The 22626-nt window shown below is 44.7% G+C and overlaps 1 protein-coding gene across 1 annotated transcript in view; it reads left to right on the forward strand.

Annotated features, from left to right (window-relative positions):
• Positions 1-558: 558 nt before the first annotated feature.
• COQ3 (coenzyme Q3, methyltransferase) overlaps positions 559-22626 on the forward strand; it is a 307137-nt gene continuing 285069 nt past the window's right edge. Inside the window, exon 1 of the mRNA XM_069606406.1 lies at positions 559-875. Within this exon, the coding sequence (XP_069462507.1) occupies positions 704-875 (172 nt within the window). The 5' untranslated portion in view covers positions 559-703. The remainder of the gene's footprint in view (positions 876-22626) is intronic.

Below are 22626 nucleotides of genomic sequence, written 5' to 3' on the forward strand. Positions count from 1 at the left end.
ATGTATGCTATTGCAACATTTTTGTCTCCCGATTTTTCAGACAAAACCTCCCTCCCAGGTGCGTCAGTATGGTGGCATGTATGCCAGACCTAGTTTTAACTTTCCATTGTGGGGCTTGTAGTTCTAGGTTTATAATGGGACCATAGCCCTTCAAGTCCCAGAATACAAAGTTTAAACTAGGACTGGACTAGTGTTTCCCAAATGGAATTCATAATGTTGGCATGTATGATGCTGGGACTTGCAGGCTCATTCTTAGAATAGGAAAAACGAAACACTGGTCTCAGCAAACAATGGGAAAAGCCTGGACTGGCTTGCCACTTGCCACATGATCAGCTCTGTAGATTGCTACAAAAAAGAGGCAGACAAAACATGTTCCAATGTAAATTAAACTTCGACAGATCGTGAAAGGTGAAGTTGTTTTATAAAAATGCTTCTTCCAGCTCGGTGGTAATAAATACTCGCTTCGACAATACATCTAGTAATGGTTAGACGGAAACAAGCCCAATAAAACATGGCTGCCATGTTTATGGAGAAGACGTTGACAGGCCTGTGGGTCCCATGCAATTGTAGTCCGTCTTTTCTGTTGCTGTTCTCCTGTCTGTTCTTTCCTATTGACGTGAATCCAGTTTTTGTTTTTTAGTAAGGGAAAAGAACGTAGTGGACCCAGAGTGTAACTACTTTAGGTGACGTCACACAGCAGGATATGTATACACCATTGAATCGCCTGGGACTTCTGAACAGAGGAATAGTGCTGGGCGCAGGTAGAAAGGGTGGCGTTAGCTGCAAGAGTCTGATCGGGATAGCCGCATCCAATTACAGCTCAGTAGCCTCTACCAGACCAGACAATTACGGTGACCAAGGTTACAATAACCCAGGTAAGGTGATGAAAAACACCAGGACACGTACGTAAAGCTCGTAGTACATCAGTCATGTTAAATCGTCCGCACGATGCATCCCCAGTGCGTTTAGGTCGAGGGATATAGTGTGATCGTAACAAATGTTACATGCTGTTAAAGTGATTACTGTGGTAATAATGAACAGGTGCTTGCCCCCTCCGTTTTTTTCATGCATTTTTATGGCCATTTGGAAAAGTTTAACTCCAACTTGCAAGTCCTGGAATGCCAAGAAACTAGACTGTACAAACCTTTTTGAGTGGAATATGGAATGGTGGGTATATGCCCGCCTTGCTAAGAGGCTGTTTTGCAAAGCCTCCAACACATGGGCATCTCCAAAATGGGTACTCTCGAAATGTTGTGGGGTTACAGGAGATGGGTGCAACCGCTGACACTTTTTCGAAATTGCGCAAAAGTGTTAGCAATCATTCACTTTACAGTCAACTTTAAAACAAGCGCTCATAGTGTGTGTACCAGATTTAAGGTAAAGCGCTCCATGGGCAAGACTGGCAGAGGGCCCTGCTAAGGTGGGATGTGGAGGCGTAGTTTAGGGCTGTCACAAGTGCGACAATTATGACCTTTAGGGACAAATGTTTTTAAGTTTTGTTTTTTAACTATTAGAGGTAAGGGTGTAAATCTGGCTGATTAATAGATTGATGGCATGACAAGGTTTTGTTGATATAACGTGAAATGCCAGGAATTCTCTGTTCAAGTCGGAAATCCGCTTTCCCCGTCTAAAATCATATGTTCTCTCCTGTACCAATCCCAACATCTTCTGCTGACCTCCTCCCACTGCTTTCTGTTCTCTTTGCTTAAGCCCCCTACTTCTTTCCCCTTTCCTTCGCTACTCTAGTCACCTCTTTCACTTTCCATCCACTCTTTCCTTCCCTGTGAGAAGAACTGTCTTTGCCACTGCATGAAAAAGAAAAAAAAACGATACACTGCTAAGAGCTGAATAACATTTGTACGATTAGAATAACAGATTTGTAACTTTTTTATATGCATAATGGAGCTTTAAAAAAACAGTACAAATCTGGCACAGAAGAGAACGAAAAGAATTATGGAAACCTCAATCTACCAATCTTCCCTTCCCATCTATTCTCCCCTTTCTATTTCATATCTATTCACCCCTCACCTCCCATTCGCCTTGCATCTTCTCCCCTTCGTTCCTGATTACCACCACACCCACACAGTGCACAAACTCCCATCATGTTATCTTGGCTTGACTGGGAAGAATACAGATTTTCAACACATTCGTTACAGAAAGTCATGATTCTATTAAAGACTCTGAGGCGAAAGATTATAGTCCGCTCTTTACTTCTCGAGCAGCCAACCAATTAAATCACATAAACCAAACTTTCAATGAACTACAATATCCATGATCATGAAGTTTGCGTTCTATTGGTTTAATGGTAACATGTGATCTCAAAAGTCCGATCACGTTTCACAGTCCAATATAAACATCCCCATCATCCTCGTAAAAGGTCGATAACTGAACTTGCGTCCCAACCGGTAAACGCCTTCATTCTCTTATCCCCATCGATCATTCTTCAAGTGCCCCCCCGGCTTCGATTCCTTGCCTGTTAAAACATAGTATAACAACAATGACGTAACCATTCCAGGATGGATGGGCAATCGCTAACATTACAACAGACATATGCACTGATGCAAACATTACACGATTAACAACATAACTACAGTCATGTTTCAACTATGCAATTTGAAAGGGTGGACTAATCCTTCGCCTCCGAGTCTTTCTGTAACCAATGTGTTGAACATCTGTATTCTATGTCAAGACTCAGAGGCTTGGATTATGCCTGTTTAAAGCTTACTTACTACGAACGTAGCCATCTGATCTATTGGCTTAAAATAAAAGTTTTTAAAAGTTGACTGATTCGACCAATCTGCCGCCTTAAAGATATCTTGCAGGCGTGCTCCCATCTTAAAAGCTGTGGATGCCATCGCTCCCCTGGTCGAGTGAGCGTCAAACTGTTCCACATCAATGCCCACTTGATCCATACTCCATTTGTATCAATCTAGCAAGTGTAGCTGATGCTTCTGCCCTAAAAGGCTTCCTCAGCGCTATCGAAAGCTGGGATTCTCCCGGGGGACTCAAGTGTTCTGCCATGGCCTCGTAAGCCTTCAAGCACCTGATAGGGCATAATTTAGGAGTCTCTGGAAAGGCTGCATAATCTACAGTCCTGATACCTGTCTTTGTCCTTTTTCCTATTTAAAATGTGACCCCTTTTCTATCCACCTCCAGTGCTTTGACTTCCGAAACCCTCTTGCATGAAATAAGGCACAGAAGAGTGGTCAGTTTCGCCCAAAGAGCTTTTCTGGATAATTCTACGTTATCTGCCCAAGCCTCAACCATCTTTAGCACAATGCTCACGTCCCACAGCCGTGAATATTTTTCGGTGTCGGGTGAGGGATCTCATGCAGTTAACTCCCTTCAATAATCTACAAATCAAGGGATGCGCCCCCCACCCATGGGTTTACCCTGAACATATTTGTGTGCGGCCGAGATCGCCGACATATGTGTTAATGGTTCTGTACACTTTGGTCTGCACTGCTTGATTAGCTAGGGAGTTCACAACATGGATTACATCTATTACATGAGCGGGATGAATTTCTCTCTCCATACACCAACTACTCCACTTGCGCCATGCAACCCTGTAAGCCTTCCCAGTCCGTGGGGCCCAGGATTCTCTGATAAATTCCTGAGCTTCTCCGAAAGGCCTGGCTTGACCCAGGATCTCCTGAAATTGTCCAGGCTATCAGGCTCAACTTCCTGTCTGGACGAGTGGGTGACACTCCCCTGCCGGGTCCAGTACTATGTCCTGTCTGAACGGCAGTAGGATGGGGGTGTCGTAAGACATTTCCAGTAGGTCTGGGAACCAAGCCTGACCTCTCCAATCTGGTGTCTCTCTATCTCCTGACCTGAGCCAGCATCTGTGCACCCGGTAGGTGCTCTGCTGTTACGCTGACTTTCCTCTGAAGGCATAGATGCCAGAAGTCATTGGCTAGTTCTGCTAGCATCTTGGATATTGCTCCTCCCACCCCCAGTCGGTTGATGTACCTGACCCGCTAATAGTTCAAGACAGTTGATGTGGAGGGCTAGCTCCTCTTACGACCACCTTCCTCTGGTAGACATCTCGCTGCAGCGGGCTCCCCAGCCCCATCGGCTGGCGTCAGACTTTATCACAAGGTCTGGGGAGGAGCCAAGTATCGCCCTGCCATTCCAAGCCTCCATGTTGTGGTACCGCCACTCTAATTCTGTCCTTGCTTCCTGCAAAATTGGGACTTCCTGCTCGTAAGACAGTCCCTTTCTGTCTGATATGTTCTATCTTAAGTCGTTGTAATGCTCGGTAATGGAGCTGTCCTGGGAATATGACTTGAATCGAGGATGAGTCATCCTACCAGCCTCGCCATCCCCCTCAAGGAAATGCTCTCCTTTGTCATCATGCTCTTTATGTCTCTTTTGCTGAGTTCACTTTCTCTAACGGTAAGATGAGTGTTCCCTGTACCGTTTCCAGAATGAACCCCAGAAATTCCATTCCGACGGGACTAGCTCCAACCTTTCCCCGTTTATCAAGAAACCTAGTTGCTGTAACAAGTCAGTCGCAATCTTGACTTATTCTGAGATTGGTTCCCTGTCCTGGCAAATGCTGCATATATCGTCCAGGTAGATGATCAGCCTGACACCCTGCCCTCTTTGGTGTCCCACTACAGGCTTCATCACTTTGCTAAAACACTATGGGACTGAGGCCAGTCCGAATGGGAGACAGCTGAATTCCCATTTCTGGTCCCTTCAGAGGAACTGCTGTAGCTGATTCTGACTCTGGTGTATAGGCACCGTCGGGGTACACATCTGAGATCTATCTGAGCCAGCCAATCCCCTTACTGTAGTATGTCCCTCAGTAGGTGAATTCCCTCCATCTTGAAGTGTCTATACATCAATAATGAATTCAGTTCTCTGAGGTTGATCACTGGCCTGAACTTGCATCTCCCCTTCACTAAAAACATGTTGCTTACGAAACCTCGCTGGTTTCCGCTGGATGGCCTTTTTTAGTCTCAGCTGTTCTATCTTGCTGTCTAGCAATGCCTCGTCCTCTCTGCTGAATTTGATTGGCCTTGGAGGGAACCCTTGGCCTGGTTCCTGCCAGAATTCCAAGCGAAAACCCTGAACTGTCTGTAAGACCCAGGAATCTGAGGATAATGCTAACCATCTTTGCGTATGCAATGCCACTTTTTCACCCCCCACCGGAGGGATCTCTGCATTTAGCGACCCTGCTCGCGCCCCTTCTCACCTGTATTGTTTTGTTGCTGTTGTCTGCTGCTGCCTCTCGGGCCTTTGCCCCTACCCCTACTCCTACCCCTACCCCTTCCCCTCGGTGGGAAGAAGGGGTTTGCTCGCTGGTCTTCTTGTTTTCTCCAGTGAACTGTGTCCGGAGGCCCTGTAGTCGGGGTACTGACTGGCCGAGTGACATTTGCCTCTGCCAGCCCTTGTCGATCTTTTTCCGGGAGGCCTGTGCTTTATCCAGTGTGGCTGGCGTATATGCTGAGAAACTTTGCCATGTCCTTGATTAACGTCTCACCAAATAGTTTGCCCTTGGTTGCAGCCACTGTTTCTGATGGCACCAATTCTCCCAACTTAGCGTCTATCTTCATGAGAATGGACCACCTCCTCTCCGTTGCAATGGAGCTATTTGCATTGCCCAGCAGGCATATTGCCCTTTGGGCCCAGCCTAAGAGGACTTCGGGATCGATCGCCTCTTTTCTCTGTTTGGCTTCTTCTGCCAGTTGCCATATTCTTTTGATGGGCCCCACCACATCTAGGAGTTTGTCTTGGCACGATCAATACCTTTTTTGATGTCCTTGTCGTACCTGCCCATGAAGGTCCGCATGCGGTCATCGATTTCGGGTGTCTCGGCTACCCAATCTGGAACTCTGGGCCTGGGGCATTCCGCCCTTATTTTACTCCTGGCTTCCTTACTCAGGGGGGGCCTGAGTCTTCTTTTTAGATAGGCCGTAATGTATTCCCGTGGGTCCCACTCCCATGACCTCGGGTGCACCAGAAAGCTACGAGGTCCTCCATAATGCCCCTGCCTTCACGCGAGGGGCCCCTACCAACACTCATAACCTTCTGTACGGCTTGGCTCATTCTGATGCCACTCACATGTGGGCCCTCTGAGTCCTCTTCTGAGTACTCCCCACTCCTGCTCATGTCTGTGCTGGATTTTTCACCTTGAAAATGCAGTTTGCTTGGGTTGCCCCTGTCAATCTGCTCTCAACTGTAGCTAGGCCGGTATTTTATTGCTCACCAGTCTTACTTGGGGCTGTACCCGTCAATACCAGGAGCTGATCGAGTGCTTGGGCCTCCTAGCTGCTTTCTTGCAGCTTTTGTCAGTTTATTCCTGGGACTGTGCCCACCTGCGCTTCGTCTGCAGCCCGTAATTCTCTTTATCTTGGCTGCGTTGCGCCTTTGCCAGCAGCAGATGGCATATCATCTTGCCGGCCCGAGTCCTGTACTCGAATAATCTTATTTGTTTGTGCCGGTATGACTTTTCAGTGCTCCCGGGAGCTGCTAGCTGCCTGCCTTCTCACACGGAAGTCTCGCCGTGGCACCGGAACCTCCAGCGGTCCCATCGCACCCGGCATACACTTCCACTTTCTAACGCCGGAGCCCACTTCGCCCAGTCGCGTTCGCTATCTGCAGATCCGTTCCGCCAAGCCCTGATTGCGCTGTGCGCCCCTCACTCAACTCGCTCACGCTCTAATCCCTACACACGTATTCTATAGTCACCACATATAAATAAATTATAAGCAATATAAACGATAACAGATTGTACTTATCTCAGCTGCTCAAGCAGCAAAGAAAGAGGAAGTTACGAGGATGAAGGAGATGTTTTTATTGGACTGTCAAACGTGATTGGACTGTTGATATCATATGTTACCATTAAACCAATGGAACACAAACTTCAAAGTTACTTCATGATCATGGAGATTGTAGTTAATTGACAGTTTGGTTCATGTGACTTAATTGGTTGGCTGCTCGAGGAGTAAAGAGTTGAGTTGAGCATAATCCAAGCCTCCGAGTCTTGACATAAAGTTAAGGATGGTGCCTCCTTTCCACTGTGAGGCCAGAGCAGCAACCTTCAACCCTTGCTCCATCTCAGTTTCAGCATGCTCCAATAGTCCTCCCTGAACACAGAGGCTATTCCAACTTGTTGTGAAAGACATGAACCCCCTTCCCCTTACCCCCCAAGAATACTGCAGCATGGAATGAGACATTTTGTGGCTTAAAAAAAGACATTTGCAGGACATTAATTTATTTTTTGCAACATTTTGAAACACCTTTTGAATTGAGTTGTGGGTGCAAGGAAGTAATATTATACAGACAAAGCTAGCTGGTGCAACAGCAATTGGAAGTGTAACCACTTTGTATGCTAAGTATGAATGTTAACTATTATATATGGAGCAACACTAGTAAACCATGTGACAGAGTGACTACTGCTCTGCAGGAGTACAGGGATGAGTAGTAAATAAAACTCCTCCTTAGTTGTTCCATTCTGGGAGTACACCTTGCATCGGGACCTCCTTCCCTTGTGGGATGGAGGCAACCATGGCATCCTGGCGCTGCAGAAACGCCATTCCCCAGCTTTCCAGATGCCTGTACATGTCTCCACGCTGTACACAGAGGCAACCAATGCCTCAGTGAGCTCGAGCTGGGCAACATGGTTGCAGAATTTAAAGTATATACTCGTGCGGTGTGCCGCTTCTCAACTGGCGTGTTTGTTAGGTCTGATTTTTCATTTTATGCCAATTGACAGTCTGCTGGAGCCTTGGCTCCTTGGTGCAGTCTGTTTTTTCGTGCTGGTTGCTCCGTGGGCTCCTCCTCCTACTCACCTGCAGGGCACTTTACAAAACTGCTTCATCCCACAAAGAGGACCGCCAAGTGACAATCTGCAGTCCACGTGAGGCCAGGCTGGGATGGACTGGCTTCCGGGTAAACAAACGGGCTTGTTTGGTGGCATGGTAAGGTACCTGAAAACCCACTTTGAGCTCTAGAATGAATTTGAGTATAGAAAACAGTGTTGCTGTTTAATTTGCGTGAAGAGCCTTTTTAATTTAATTCCTCTGCTGTGTACCTCTTATTGGCAGAGACTGTGGGGAAAACTTTCTTTCAATCTGCCTTACGTTTGGCTCGACTGCTGCACCTTTGCCCTTTGAACATGGACTGCATTCCGACAGGTGCTAGCGTGTTCTATTGCTCGAAGTTGCGGGGGCTCCCTGTCCGTTTTGCTTGTACCTAAGTATAGCAAAGTGTCAGGCGCTTCTATATTTATTACAGCCCACATCTGTTTGGACTAACGCTTGGGCTCCACTGCTAGTGCTTTTAAATATAGTACACCTTGTCAATAATGGCGTATTTGTTGTACTCAGGAATGCTTTGCCAAAGATTGTGCCCCCAAGAAGCCGCCAATTCTGTAATTACAGAAATAAAGAGGAACTCCTTGGTTAATGGCATCCTAAAGGAAACACCTTCCACTTTGAAACTGGATACTACGCTGGTCAGAATTAAACCATGGGACAGTAAGGTTCTGCCCCAAACCTTTGCGTAAGTCATTGCAGAGCCATCACGAAATTAGGAATTTGGTCCATCTGTAAGGAAATCGCTAAATTCCTCTGTGAATTTAGGTATGTACCATTCAGAGGCCTCTGCTTTGACATCTGCAGAGGTATTGTGCTTGCTGCTGGGCCATATTGATTTGGAGGATCTTATGAATTATCCCCATAAAGACCTTATTGCGGTTGTATCCATGTTGGTTCCAATTATCTCCCAGGAGTTGGCTAAGCGGGTTCGGCTGTCTCTGGGCCCAGAGAGGGGCTAGTCCCCGACATGGGATAAACAAGAGAATGTGTGTCTTTTTAGAACCCCAGTGGCCTTCATCACCAAGACCTGAAAATTGAGGCAACTATCGGGCCCTTTGAACCTGGGCTTTCAATTTGATTTACCACCAGTAGCCCATGGGTATCAGGAGGCCACATCCATAAAACAGTGCAATCAAAGTGTACAAGCTGTTTTTTCACCGGCTGAAGAGATCATATCTGCTGTCTCTCTCTCTCTCTCTTTTTTTAAAAAATGTATTTTTATTAGCATTTCTTATATAGTATAAAAATGGCACATTCACTCCCCCTTCCCAACCTCCCCACCCCTGGTCAATTTGCCAAATAGCCACATCTCTAGTGACAAGTGTACTACCATCAACTATGTACCAACACTTGGCCCAGCAATGCCCAGTTTGCAGAGTTTCTGCGGACAATATATTACATTATAGTCCTTGTGCAAAAAGTTGAGTACCTCTTTCCATTCCTTGGTGAAAGCGGTGTGGTCCCCCTGTATTGAGTACGTCAACCATTCCATCGCTATAAAGTTCCATACTTTGATAAACTATTCCGTACTGTGAGGGTTGTTCTTTTGTTTTCCATTTTTGAGGGATTGCTAGCATTGCCGCCAGTTGCAGTATTATATAGCTTTCGGTTTAGTTTCTTTATACCACGTGCCGAACCCTGGGGTAACTGGGCGCCAGAGACTTAAAGCAAGTTACAACAAGTTGTAGTCATTTTCAGAGTTATACACAACAATAATAAGTGCAGGTGACTGGGTTACATGATGGTCGAAGGACAGACACAGGAAAAAAAATGCAGTACAGTAGTGAGACAGTGGTTAGTCAGGCACTTGAGCAATTCTTGTTAGCAAGCCAGGACTTAGTTTTGGCTCTAGAGGTCCAGAAGGATGATTCTGATCTAATGTTCACGAGTATAGCGTTCTATTGTTTGGCTGCTAGGACCGGGAAGCTAGAAACGGCAGTTTATTTTTTTTTGTTTTAAATTATTTTTGGATGAATTTGGGGATGGAGGGGTAGTGAGAATACATTGTTCTGGTTGATCTGGCCAGTATGCGTTTGTTAAATTTATCTGCCAAATACATGGGGGCGTCATTTGTGAATGATGACGAGTGATCTGAGGTGATTGTCTCGTACTGGAAGCCATTGGGCGTCTTGTCTAAAGCCGGAGATGTGGGAGTGCCACGGGATACTCTAAGTCGCTCTAAGGGCATTATTCTGCAGCACCTGAAGTTTGTTCAGGTTGCACTCCTAGGTGCCAAAGAAGAGGGTGTTGCAGTAGTCTATTTATGAGAGCACTAGCGCCCTAGCTAGGGTAATGCAACTAATGGGCGAGAGGAATGCTTTGCAGGCATTGATGAGCTTATTTGAGGAGGCTATGGCATTGACTTGTTTTTGAGAGCGAGTGTGGAATCCAGATAAACCCCAAGCGTTTTGATTTCTTTGGCCACTTTAATTAAGTTACCATCTATGTTGATAAAGGCGTAAGTTTGTTTAGATGTGGTTGATAACTGATAAGAAGAAGCTCCATTTTCTCATCGTCAAGGCATAAACCGTGTTCAGCCATCCATGCCTGGATCTCCAGGTAGTGGTTGTTAATCCGTTTGGAGTCCTCTTCGTAACTTCCTGATAGAGTGATGAGAACCTGGGTATCGTCAGCTTAGTTTGTGTATCTGACACCCAGGTTATCGAGGCGGTTGAAACAAAGCTTTGTGAAGATATTGTATAAGGTTGGCGATACACACGAACTGTAGGGGACACCACAGTGGATAGGGATGGGGTGGGCTGAAGCCCTCGGTGAGAAGACCTGGGTAGTTCGGTTGGCTAGGAAGGATTGGACCCAGGCGGTTGCCTCGCTAGAGAATGCAGCTGATGCCGCCAGATGTTCTGTGAGGATCTGGTGGTGAACGAGGTCGAAGGCTGCCGAGAACAGCAGGAGTATGGCCAGTTTTCCCTTGTCCTTTGCCTAGTCCATCTGAATTTTTAAGTCCAGAAGGGCTGTTTTAGTTCTGTGCCTTGGCCTTAAGCTAGATTGTCTGAGGCCCAGAAGGTTGTTCTCTTCCAAATGCTTCTGGATTTGCAGATAGGCCACTCTGTGTAAGATCTTTAAGATGTAGGGAACAGTAGTGATTGGCCTATAATTAGTGAGGTTGTTACGTTCTAGGTTTGTTTTTTTTAGGAGGAGCATAACCCAAGCCTCCTTGAGGCAGTTGGGAACTGAGCTCGTTTTGAAGGAAGAGTTTATTAAGGCTGTTATGAAGGGGGCCAGCTCGTTGGTACCTTCCTGAATGATGCTAGCTGGGCAGAGATCCCCTTGGCATCTGGAAGACTTGAGGCTTTTGATGATGCTTTCTACTTCTTTGGCTGAGACAAGGGCGAAAGAGAAGGGGGTGCAGGTCAGAGTTTTATGTGTAGGGGGTGGAGGTGAGTTTGCTTTTTTGGCTAAGCTGATCTTTCTTTTTTCTTACCCATTGCAAATAAATAAGGGCAGATATGTGGCAGTTTATTGACAACCATATGGTTGGGTTATTATAATTGGCTTTGATCATTTCTATGAATTTTGGTGCAAATCCCACCTTAATTAAAGTTAAATCCCACCATAAAAAGAGAAATGATCATTCCACATGGTCAAAAGCCTTTTCTGCGTCGATAGAAATCAGCACTGCTGGGATCCGTTTCTTTTATGCTTTCTCCAAAATATGGTGCACTCTTTAAATATTATCATGGGTGTGCCTATGTTTTATGAAGCCTGTTTGGTCTCGGTGAATAATGGGGGGGCATAAAATCCACTAAACAGTTAGCCAGCACCTTGGTAAAAGTTTTAGCATTTATATTAATTAAGGCTTTTGGGCGATACAACCCGCAATTAGTTAAATCTTTACCAGGTTTTGGGAAGAGAATTTTTTTCACCTCATCCATTGAAGGGGAAATTTGGCCTGTGTCTGTGAAAGAGTTATATAATTTGGTCAATGTAGGGGCTAGTAAATTGCTAAATGTTTTGTAGAACCTAGCCGGGAAGCCGTCTGGACTTGGTGATTTGTTCAAGGGAAGATCCTGGATAACCCGGAGTACCTCATCCTGAGTTATAGGTGCTTCCAATAACTGACTTGTCTGTCAGCGTTGGTTGTGGAAGGGTAACAAACTCTAAATATTCTTTTTGCGAATGTGTAGCTGAAGCTTCTGATTTATACAAGTCAGAATAGGAGTGAAATTGATGGATAATATTAGTATTTTCAGAGATGAGCTCCCCTCAGGCACTTTAATCTGTTGAATAATCCTAGATGCTGCTCTCTGGCGAAGCTTGTATGCTAATATATGGTCAATTTTGTTGGCTTTTATATAATATTTTTGTTTTTAAAAAAATGAGGGCTTTCTCTGCTTTTTTAGTTGTATGAAGATTTAATTTACCTGCCACGGTCCTAAACTCCTTCTGAATCAACGGACCCGAATTCGTCTCCATTTTCGTTAAAAGGTGTGCTAATTCCCCCTCTAGTTCTAGTTCTAAAGCTATTCTCTGCTTGCCCCTGTTGGCCTCCGCTGCTATGAGAAACCCTCTCAGTGTAGCCTTAAAGGCATCCCAGATGGTATTCATTGAAATCTCACCCTCCCAGTTTAGCACAAAGAATTCCCTTATTTGCCGAGCCGTATCTTCCTTAAAATCCAGGTCTTGTAATAACGCTAACAGGAATCACCATGACCATAGTTTAGTTGTCGCTTTTGGAATTTTAAGATCTACCGTAATTGGGGAATGATCTGAAAGGGTAATTGTGTGGGTCATAATTTCTGTGATTTAGACCGCAGCGTGAAGTGGAAATCCATGCATAATCTATCTGGCTGAATGATCGTTGTACGTGGGAATAGAATGTGTATCCCTTTTCTTCCCCCTTCAAGGTAAGCCAAGTGTCTACTATGGATAGATCTACAAATTTCTTTTTCAAGGCTACCGATGGGGAAGGTGTGGCATATCGTGTGATGTCGCCTGTAGAATAGTCCGGTATTGTCGTAAGCAAAGTTTATCCCTGTCCGCCTTCTGGATGTGAGTTTCTTGGACCGCCACCAAGTCCGGTTGGTGACGCCTCGAAGGTCTCAACTTTCCTTTGCTTCTGCAGGGTATTAAGGCCCCTCACATTCCAAGACAAGCATTTGAATTGTAATCTGTTAGTTCTACACCTTGACCTTGATACATCCGGACATATGTCTGTCACAACATCAAAAGGATTTATCTGCAAAATGCGCAGCCCCCCCTCCCTTATTGACTTCTTAACATCTCTACTGATTTTAACAATCCCCCCTCCCCACCCTCTTCTCTTCCCTTTAATAGTTTTTTGGTGTGAGGCACAGTACCTATTGTATCCCGTGGGGGCCAACTCCCCGGCTGCGACTCACCCTTCATCACAGGGCTGTATGCGGAGACTCGTAACTCCCCATCTGTTATGAGTCCATGATGTCGCAGTCTGTCCAATCTGCTTGTCGTTTTCTTTGGCCAAGTTTGTTCCTAAAAAGTTGTCGAGAACAGTGACCTCAGTGGGTTACAAAGTGCCAGTCTTCTTTTTGTGGGCCTCTGTGATTCCTCTGTTGCTGATTCATGGAAGACCATTCTCCTGCCTTACGTGCCATCTGTTGCTCCGATGTGGCCCGAGCCCCTTCTGGTAGATCTGCTTGAGTGTCCTCCTCGATGTGTAGTAGCGCCATACCTGATTCCCTTGATGTGATCCTTTGTTGTCTGCCATCTAAGTTAAAGATTAAACCAAAGGGAAAGGTCTATCTGTACCTAATTCCACGTTTCTGAAGAGTCTTTACCACAGCGTACATGGCCCTGCATTTTTGGATGGTCAACCTGGTCAGGTCATGGTACAGCTGAATCTCTGTCCCATCATGCGTGATCGTAGCTGCAGTTATCACCTCCCTTAGCATTTGTTCTTTTTGTGGGTAAAGTGCCGGGGCGGGTACTTTTTGGTTTCCCTCTCTCCTTTTTGTCTCCTCACAGGCATGTACCCAACATTGGCACCTCCAGTACAGCAATGCTGGATAAGTAAAATGTGTTTTCTCTTCTAATCACGGTCCTGATGAAGATGGCTAACCTCTCTAATGCCATTGAAACCGGTCGACCCTCGAGGTCTTGAGGGTTCTCATGAACTGCTTTGATATCTCCCATTACATCTGAGAGATACTGTTTGGACTAATCAGATTGCACACTCACACATATGGATTGAGCTTTTTTATAAGAGCCATTTTAGCTTTTTTCTTTCTTTTTAGCGGACATTCCAATTTTACTTGTTGCATTCCTGTAACTAAGACCCATGGGTACTATTAAAGCTTGCCCTGAGTTTGGAATACAACTAGTTTACCTGTCTTCAGGTTGCCATTACTTAGAGCTGGCTGTGACTGAATCTAATACGTAGTTCTGTCCTCCTGTCCCTTGTTGCATCAGCCAGTTGGAAATGTTCGGAATGTATGATACTGTGTTTTGACTAGGTATATGCCACCATCGTAGAAGGTTAGGGACAGCTCTCTTCTCTATCACTTTTAGATTGGCGTTGCACCATATGCCACCTAGGGTGAGGCACCACCGATAGGGTCAGGGTGTCCTTCCCCAGGGCTAGCTTGTAGCTTGGCTGTCTCCCCTCCTTCCAGACTGTGTGTTCATGTAAGATTATTTAATTCACTGTAACTTTGAATAACCTCTCTCCTATTGAACCATTGTTTTTGTGCTAACGTATCGTATCCAGTTAACGGTTAAGGACGACAACAGCTTGCCCATGTCCTCTTGCTTCCACGAATTTACCTGTTTGTTTGAAAACTTACTCTGGGATCTGCCTGCTTTTACCAGGTGCAAAATCGAGGTAGCTATAATAGGAACCATTGGTTTTCCACCAATAGGAACATGCGTGCTGGCAGAAACCAAGTGGATTTGGCAGGAGAACACATTAAGTCCGCTCTGGACTCCAGTTCTGCTTGCCAAATTCTGTCAGTAAATGTTTTTAGTCACTTTTTATGCTCTGCAGGAATTTGAATCTAACCCCTATGATTGTAGCTTTAGTTTGTCCCTTCTTAATGGATGCCTTTGCGTTCCGTCATGCAGAATGAGAACCTATAAAAAATATTATACAGACTGGAGGAGCAGAAGGAGTACGCGGACGCTGAGAGGTCATCATTATTCAAAAGAAAAAGGTCTAACTTTTCCTATTGCTATGGGGTGTTACTTGCCTACTTTACTAAGTAAGGTGCTTGTCAGTCAGGGAATGTCAAAAGAGCTCTGTCCACTATCTACATCTAACCTAACTGACCCTACCACTAACTAAGTTCAGGAGAATTACTACCTTCTGCTGATGGCTGTGTTTTTATCACAGGGGTTTTTCTGAATTGAGTTGCCCTCTATAGACCATACATAGTCTCTTGTTGTGTTCTGGATTAGCTTCTGCAGTTCTTTTTGGGGACTGATCATTTCTCTTTCTTCTTTCCTCTTTCTTAGGGTTTATCTTGGTTGTGTTCAGGTTCGTTCTCTCTCTTATAGGGCTCCAGACCCTCCTGTATTTAGTTAGAAAATACCCAAACTGATCAAATTTGTTTGTTCAAATGAAACTTTAGACCTAATTCTTGCTGTACTATTTTACTGTTTTTCCAAATTGCTAGTAATTGTTAAAAAATTGAAAATGATTCTTTCTTCTGCTCTGCATGTTGTATACCATTTCCTTTACATTCGAATACACAAATTGCTCGCAATTGTAAAAATAGAAATTATTCTTTCATCTCCACTGCATTTTGCATCCCATTTCCTTTACATTCTAATACTTTTTCTTACTTTCTCGCCACTTCCCACACACTGTTTTCTTTCCTTTTCATATTTTAACTTTCTCCTACCCATCTGCCTCTTTCTTACCCCTTCGTCGCAATCTGAGAAACTTTTCTTTTACATTCTAAAATGTGTTTTATTGTTAATTCATTCTTTCATTCATCTGTTTTCTCTAAATTCACTTACATTCTGTTCTTCGTTACTTTTTTTGTTTTCCTTGCGTAACGCGTCAGCTGAGTGCCTTTTTTAATTTTTTTCTCCCCGTTACGAATTTACCAAAACATTTTCTGTTAAATAAGTGTAAGGCAGTTATTTGACATCTTCAATAAAAATGACAGTGTACTTGCATGTCACTTCCTGATGTCCAGCTCTTTCAAGATTTTGCCTGTATTTTCAACGTCCCGCTGCTCCTTTACTTCTGTGTAACTGAAGTACGTTTTCTTTCTTCATCTGTCCTTGGTGTTTGCACTAATTCTTAAATTGGCAAATTAATCCCACTAATATGATTTACTATGTGTTTATATATTAGAATTAACAAAACTTATTTCAGCAAAATTAATTACGGTAATTTCATCTGGGATAATTTCCCTTACGAACAAACAACCCAAATCCTTTTGTTCTCTTGGGAATTAGGGTTATTCAATTCCCAATGTTAGTTCCCCCTCTCCCCAAGATACTCTTTCATGAATGGGACTTGTCCTTGTGACCTCACAAATCCTTATTTCCCAAACATCTGTTATTTTCTCCTCCTTATTTTCAGGATGTAGGTTGACCTTCCCTTTTTCCTAGGGTATTAAGATTCCAGGTCTATCTTTCTTCCCCTCTTTGGTTTTCATGTTTCTCTTTATCTCGTTTCTGATTCATCGCCTTGATTTCAGTTCCTTTCCATTAATACTGGGGCGAGTTTCGCTCAACTTCCCTTTTGCCTTTTTTGGTACTCTCATTCCTCGTATTACCGTCTATATCCAGGGTTAACGTATTTGGTACCTGTGAGGCGTTGGATTCTCACTCTGTGCTTCCACAGCAGTTCATTCTCCGAGGTGTCTGTTTCAGGTGTGTCCCGTTCTCACCCTCCTCATATTGCCAGTGCCAGGACACTGGTCAGGAGTGACTTTCTCCCTCAGCTAGTTTCGGTGTTGTTGTACTGGCAGGTTGCCCACCACAATTACTGAGTGGTCATGCCACCACCAAACTCTGTTCTTCTTCCTTGGAGTTCCTCCTTGCTCGGACACTGATCTCCCAGAGGTTCTCGCTCCGTGCTGGAGCTGCTCTGGATTATGCGGGCTTCGCATACTGCTATCGCTCCACCTCCTTCCACCCTGTTACACACAGGGGTCTTCACCTGCACCTCTCATGGCGCTCTGCTCTCTCATGGCGTTGTGCTCTCTCATGCTGTTTCTCCACCAGGTCATCCCTTTTCAGTCTCCTCGGCACAGTCCATTGGAGACCCGAATTTAAAGGTACCGCATCAGTTTCTTGTTGATCATATAAGTTCACTTTACCCTCATGAAACTGGTAACTATTTGGTGTATTAGATAAGTCCATATAAACCATCACGTGGAGGGCCTGCGAGTTCCTCACGGGAACGGGAGTCCTTGTCCCCAAATGGGGCGCCTCTTCCTGTGAGGCCCCACTTCCTTCGACCCTTGGGGAGGGTTTTGCGTAGCGGGCTCACCTCCCTAGCATCACAAGGGGAGCTTCTCACTTGTCTCCACCTCTTTAGTCTGACGAGTATAAGTGTTCCAATAATGAAGCTCTCTTTTCTCCACTTCTTTGGTTAGGTTTTACTGGGACGAGTATGGAAGTACCAGTAATGATTCTCGCTTCTCTCCACCTCTTTGGTCTTACTGCGACGAGTATGATGGTACCAGTAATGATTCTCTTGGTTCTTTCCTTATTGGTACGAGAATCTGGATTCAAATAATAATACTTGGTGTTCTCCGTTATTTTGTTGTTACTGAGATGAGTGTTCTCATATGCATTCCCACCCTTCTTGGGGAACATTAACTTTAGGTCCTCATTGAGATGAGTAGGATTCTTACACTCCTTATATTCGTATCCCTCCCGGGTTGGGGTCAGAGGGGGTATCTCTGTCTCCCCTCCCAGCCCCCCACCCTCATGCCTCGGACAAGGCAGTGGTCTTGGTGCTGTTGCTGGACCTAGCAGGGAACAAAACCCCAAATTAAATTGACGATAGCAACAGTGGTCACACTATTCCACAGTGGCTCTCGTGAACGAACCAGTGTACAAACCTCTGGATCATTGTTGCGAGTCCGCGGCTGGTGAGCGTTTCCTCTGCGCTGCGTAATGGTTCCCATGCGTTTCAGCATTTACCAGCTTTACACTATATGAATGGCTGAACAAAGCGGCTACGAGCCGATGTTAACCTACGCTTACGCATACATCTGTGTACATGCGTACCCAGGATTAACGGGGTCGCCAACCTGTTCAGGGGTCTTACGCCAGTATTGACAAGGTGGGTTGAAGTATCCCGAGATCCATCCTTAATATCACTGACGTAGATGTATTGATATGAAGACTGTCCTGAAGAAAGTGGGTACATTTATTTAAATACCACTGAAACTGGTAGACCAAGAACTAAAAGGAATCCTATGTCCTTGCCTTCATACCTAGCAGGCACCTTCCCTTAAGGCGTCCCCCGAAGTGTGATCAAGCCCTTTTTGCGTCTTCAACAGTTTCATGACAGAAACATTAGCGTGAACAGTCTTAATGGTCATACAAACACCTTGGGTTATTATAGAACCTGTTTTACTAAATCGATAACCTTGAATATATTTTATAAACATCAATACACATTAGATCAGACCTACAGTTTATTAAAATTGTATTTTTACCACGAGTAGACTGCCCTAGTATGTGTTTTCTATTCCTGTTTTTAACACTGCCTGTCACGTCCGGCATTGTGTTTGTTACGCAGTGTGTTCGACGTTTTCTCCCAACAGGAGACTGCCCCAGCTTGAAAACCCTATTTGCTTTCAGTTGTATACTAGAATTTTGGTAAATTTCCATTCCATATCCTGTCTGCTTTTAGATAAGCGGCACACCAGCGCAACCTAGCACAAGAGGGAAATCAGGTAGTTGTAGATAGAACTTCATCCCATCCTCTTTGTATGCACTCTGAAAACTGGGGCGGTATTCCGCACTGGTTCGCTCACAAGGCCACTGTGGAATAGTGTGACTACTGTTGCTATTGTCAATTTAATTTGGGGGTTTTGTTCCCTTATTGTGTTATAATACTGTTGCTGGGACTAAACCTGCATAACTAGAGGCACCCTACTGTGTGTTTGTTGCTGGACCTAGCAGTCCACCGCCTCTCAGTCATGCCACCACCTAGGACTTGGTAACTCGCCTGAGGTTTCCTTCCCTCAGCTTCTCTCACTTCAGGCCTCTCTGGCATAGCCTTTGCATGCCAGTTTTCTTCTACGCTTGAATGCTTCACACCCCGGTCTCACTCAGCTCTCCTCGCACAGCTGATTCGACTCCTTCATTTATGACTCATTGCTGGGTGTTTCCCAGCGGAGCGTCAAACGCACGATCTTCTTATCAGGATTGCCCAAATATTCCTTATGTTGACTTAATGTTTCTACAACGCAGTAACAAACATTAGCTTGTACTTCATATCTTCTTTGGGTAGGAGCTAGTAGTGGTGAGTTGGGGGTGAGCAATTTAGGGAGTTCCTCCTCGAAATAGGAGTCTTTGTCCCCAAGGGGTGGGGAGAGAAATGGGCAGTCTCTCCCGGTGATGTCCCACTTGCTTCTAGCCCTAGGGAGGGTATCCCCTAGCTGACTTGCCTCACAGGGAAAGGCTGAAAATTAAGAAAGCCTTCAGAATCGGTTACATATGATCATGGCAGATCCAGGGACACATGGCAGCATTTGTAGTCCCATGGCTAGATTGTACTTGCACTCTCTGATCTTCCATCTCCACAGACATTGGAAACTGGAGTCATGAGAAGCTCGGATTCCGATTTCTTTGAATTTACGAGTCCATGTGCAGTGGTGGTTATTAGAGAAGCCAGTGGCCTGCGCTGGGCGTCGACTCTGGACTAGCAACATTAGGAGAAATGGGGTCTGTTCGATGTGGGCCATTCTTCCAATTCGTAAGAGATGGTGGCAATTTCCTCAGGTCTTTGCTCCCTGGATCAAGGATTTAGCAGTAGTACGAAGATCAGATGGCAGAACTACAAGGGATGGACAAGGTTCAAGCCCTTGGGTTGGTTAGCACACGGAATGGGGCGAAGGGCAGAACTCAGTCTTCTGTCAGTCAATGCATAATATATCGGGGATGGACAATCAGAGGACGCATTGCACGAGTAGAGTACTTAATTACTCATCTTGGGAACTGTGGCAGAGTTATTACGGATAGCTTGCTCAAGTTCAGCTCCCTGAGAAATAGTTGCCTCACTGCAGAATGATCAACCTTCAATTGTTTTTTTTCTCCAGATTCCCATCTCAGTGAGCATGGGCGGGAATCAATGCCTTGCAATGGTCTATCTTGAGGGGCTTCTTTATGCATTTCTGCCCCTATCCAGAGTGATTGCAAAAATGATGGCGTCAGCTGCAGAGGCCCTCATAGGCACAATGTGGCTGAGGATGTTATTGTTTCCTCTACTGGTGTAATTAGCAATATAAATGATACTTTAGCTTGTGCTCATTCCTTGCCCTCTAAAAATCCTACCACTAGCACAGAGACTGCGAATTCCATAGTGGGTGTGTGGAAATTGAGAGGCAGCATCTTTAAAAGTGAGGATTAACCTCCCAGCAGGCCATACTAATTTAGAATTCTCGGAGATTGGCAACCTTAAGGTTATACGATGGGCATTGGAAGCATTTTTCACGTTGGTGTGAAAAGAATGCATGTCAAGCCCTCCAGTGTCAAATTCCAGTTAAAATCATTGGTTCATACATGAGGGTTTCAATATGAGGCTAGCAATTTCCACTTTAAGGGCTCAGTGGGTAGCCATTGGTTCCTTCATGGAACTCTCATGTTTAAAGATGCTGTGGGAGTGGTTGCCAGGTTGCTCAAAGGCAATGGTCTACAGCCTTTTGGAGACTGATTTATAGTGTAGAACAGTCCCAAGCAAGTACGCAAATTAATGTTGTTGCCGATATCTGGGTTGCCCATTTTGAAACTATATATGATAAAATATTTGCAACGTGTGACGATATGCCTCCAACTCTTGACCTACGGGAGAAGATGGACTATAGGTTGTTTGACTACAGAACTGTTCTCAAAACTATTAAGAAGATCAGTCCATCAAGCGCATAGGGCCTAACAAGTTATTTAACTTCTTGTTTAAAGGAAATCCCGTGGCAAATGCTCTATCAAATCTGTTTAAGGATGTGGTTATCTCTGGATCCTTCCCTGCTTCCTGGTCATTCTCATGTTGGGCCTATCTACAAAAGGGGAGATCACACTTCCACTGAATTACAGGCCCATTGCTATTTTAAATGCGAACAGCAAGGTATTTTCTTGTATCTTGCTGTCCCACCTGGAGGCTTGGGCCTGGGAGTCCGGCAGGCTCCAGAAGTGGCAGACGGGGTTTCAGTCGAAATTTGTGCACCTCATTAAATGGGGCAGTGGTCAACATTGCTCAACAGCTTGTCTGGGGTGGGAAATACAAAACTTTATATGTTTCCTCAAAAGACTTGTCCTCTGCGTTTGACATGGTAGATCGAACATTACTATGGTCCAAGCTAAAACTATGGAATATTCCTGGTGAACTACTACGCTTAATAATTGGTCTTTCTTTACTTGACTTCCAAAATCCATGTCCGATAGAACCATCTGGGTGCTCTTGCACAGCAAATCCCAACCTTTCAGGGTGTCGGGCAGGGTGTCTATTAGCTGCCTGCCTGTACAACTTGTATGTGTCAGACATTGGGGAACGCTTAAAAATCGCTTCCATTATAACACTAAAGACTTAAAAGTTTAAACCATTTTGGCTGTCCTATGCCAATAATGTTCTGCTTTTCGAGTGCACTGCTGTTGGTCTACCTACAAAGAATGCTAAATGCCTTTACAAATTATGACAACTCATGCTTTGGCAGTTAATCCAGCAAAGTCTAAAATCACGTGCTGTGCTAAGGGTCGGTCGGAAAATAGATGAGAAAGCAATTGGAAAGGTGGACTCATTGATTTATCTAGGGTTTTTTCTAGTCGCCAAACCTGGCCATGCCAGCTTGCTAGAATGGTTGAGGACAAGGGCCTAAAGCCTAGCTAACCAATTGGTGAAAGTGGACCAAAGATTGTGTAGATACACAATGAAGCCTACACTAAGATACTATGAATGTAAAATTGTGCCAAAGATACTATACAGACTTGATATTTACCCTAGAGTAGCGCTGGAATATTTACCCACTCTGGAGGCCTTGATTTGGCAGAAAGCCCTACGGCGCCCGAACTCCACACCTATTGATGCAATTAGGCATTGTATCACTGCATGCACAAGCTGTGTGGAAAATTCTATCACTTGTAAGGAAAGTCTTGTTTCTGTCTGCCACCTCACTATTTACAGATTTGAATATACTGCTGGAGTCGAATTAGAGTGTCTGGCTAGAGACGTATATTCTTAGTATTTCCCATCTGATAGAATTGGGCAGCTTGATTTATGAACTAAGAGACTACCCAATGCATATTAAGAAACTTTTGTTTGAGTCAGACTGGATATTAACAATTGAAAAATGTCACTCCTATTCATCACTTAGTCACCTCTCAGGAGAACACAAGAAGTTGGGAATTTTGGCACCTTTTCTCTATACATGTCCAGCCAAATTAACCAGACCTAGTTTCTCAAGATTTCATCTTAACTTGTGCAACACTAAACAAATTCTTTCTAGATATGGGATTTTAAAAGCTAGTGAAGTAGAATGTCATTTGTGTGGTAATTCAATGGAAATGTGAGACTTTGTAAGACATATCAATTTATTTTGGGGAGACTGTTTGGCCAAGTTGTATGGTAAGACATACCACCCCTAGTGTCCTGGCTGTTACTAATTTCTGGCTGTTA

This window comes from Ambystoma mexicanum, chromosome 4p (genome assembly GCF_040938575.1).
Source record: "Ambystoma mexicanum isolate Mex_15411 chromosome 4p, UKY_AmexF1_1, whole genome shotgun sequence".
Lineage (NCBI taxonomy): Eukaryota > Metazoa > Chordata > Amphibia > Caudata > Ambystomatidae > Ambystoma > Ambystoma mexicanum.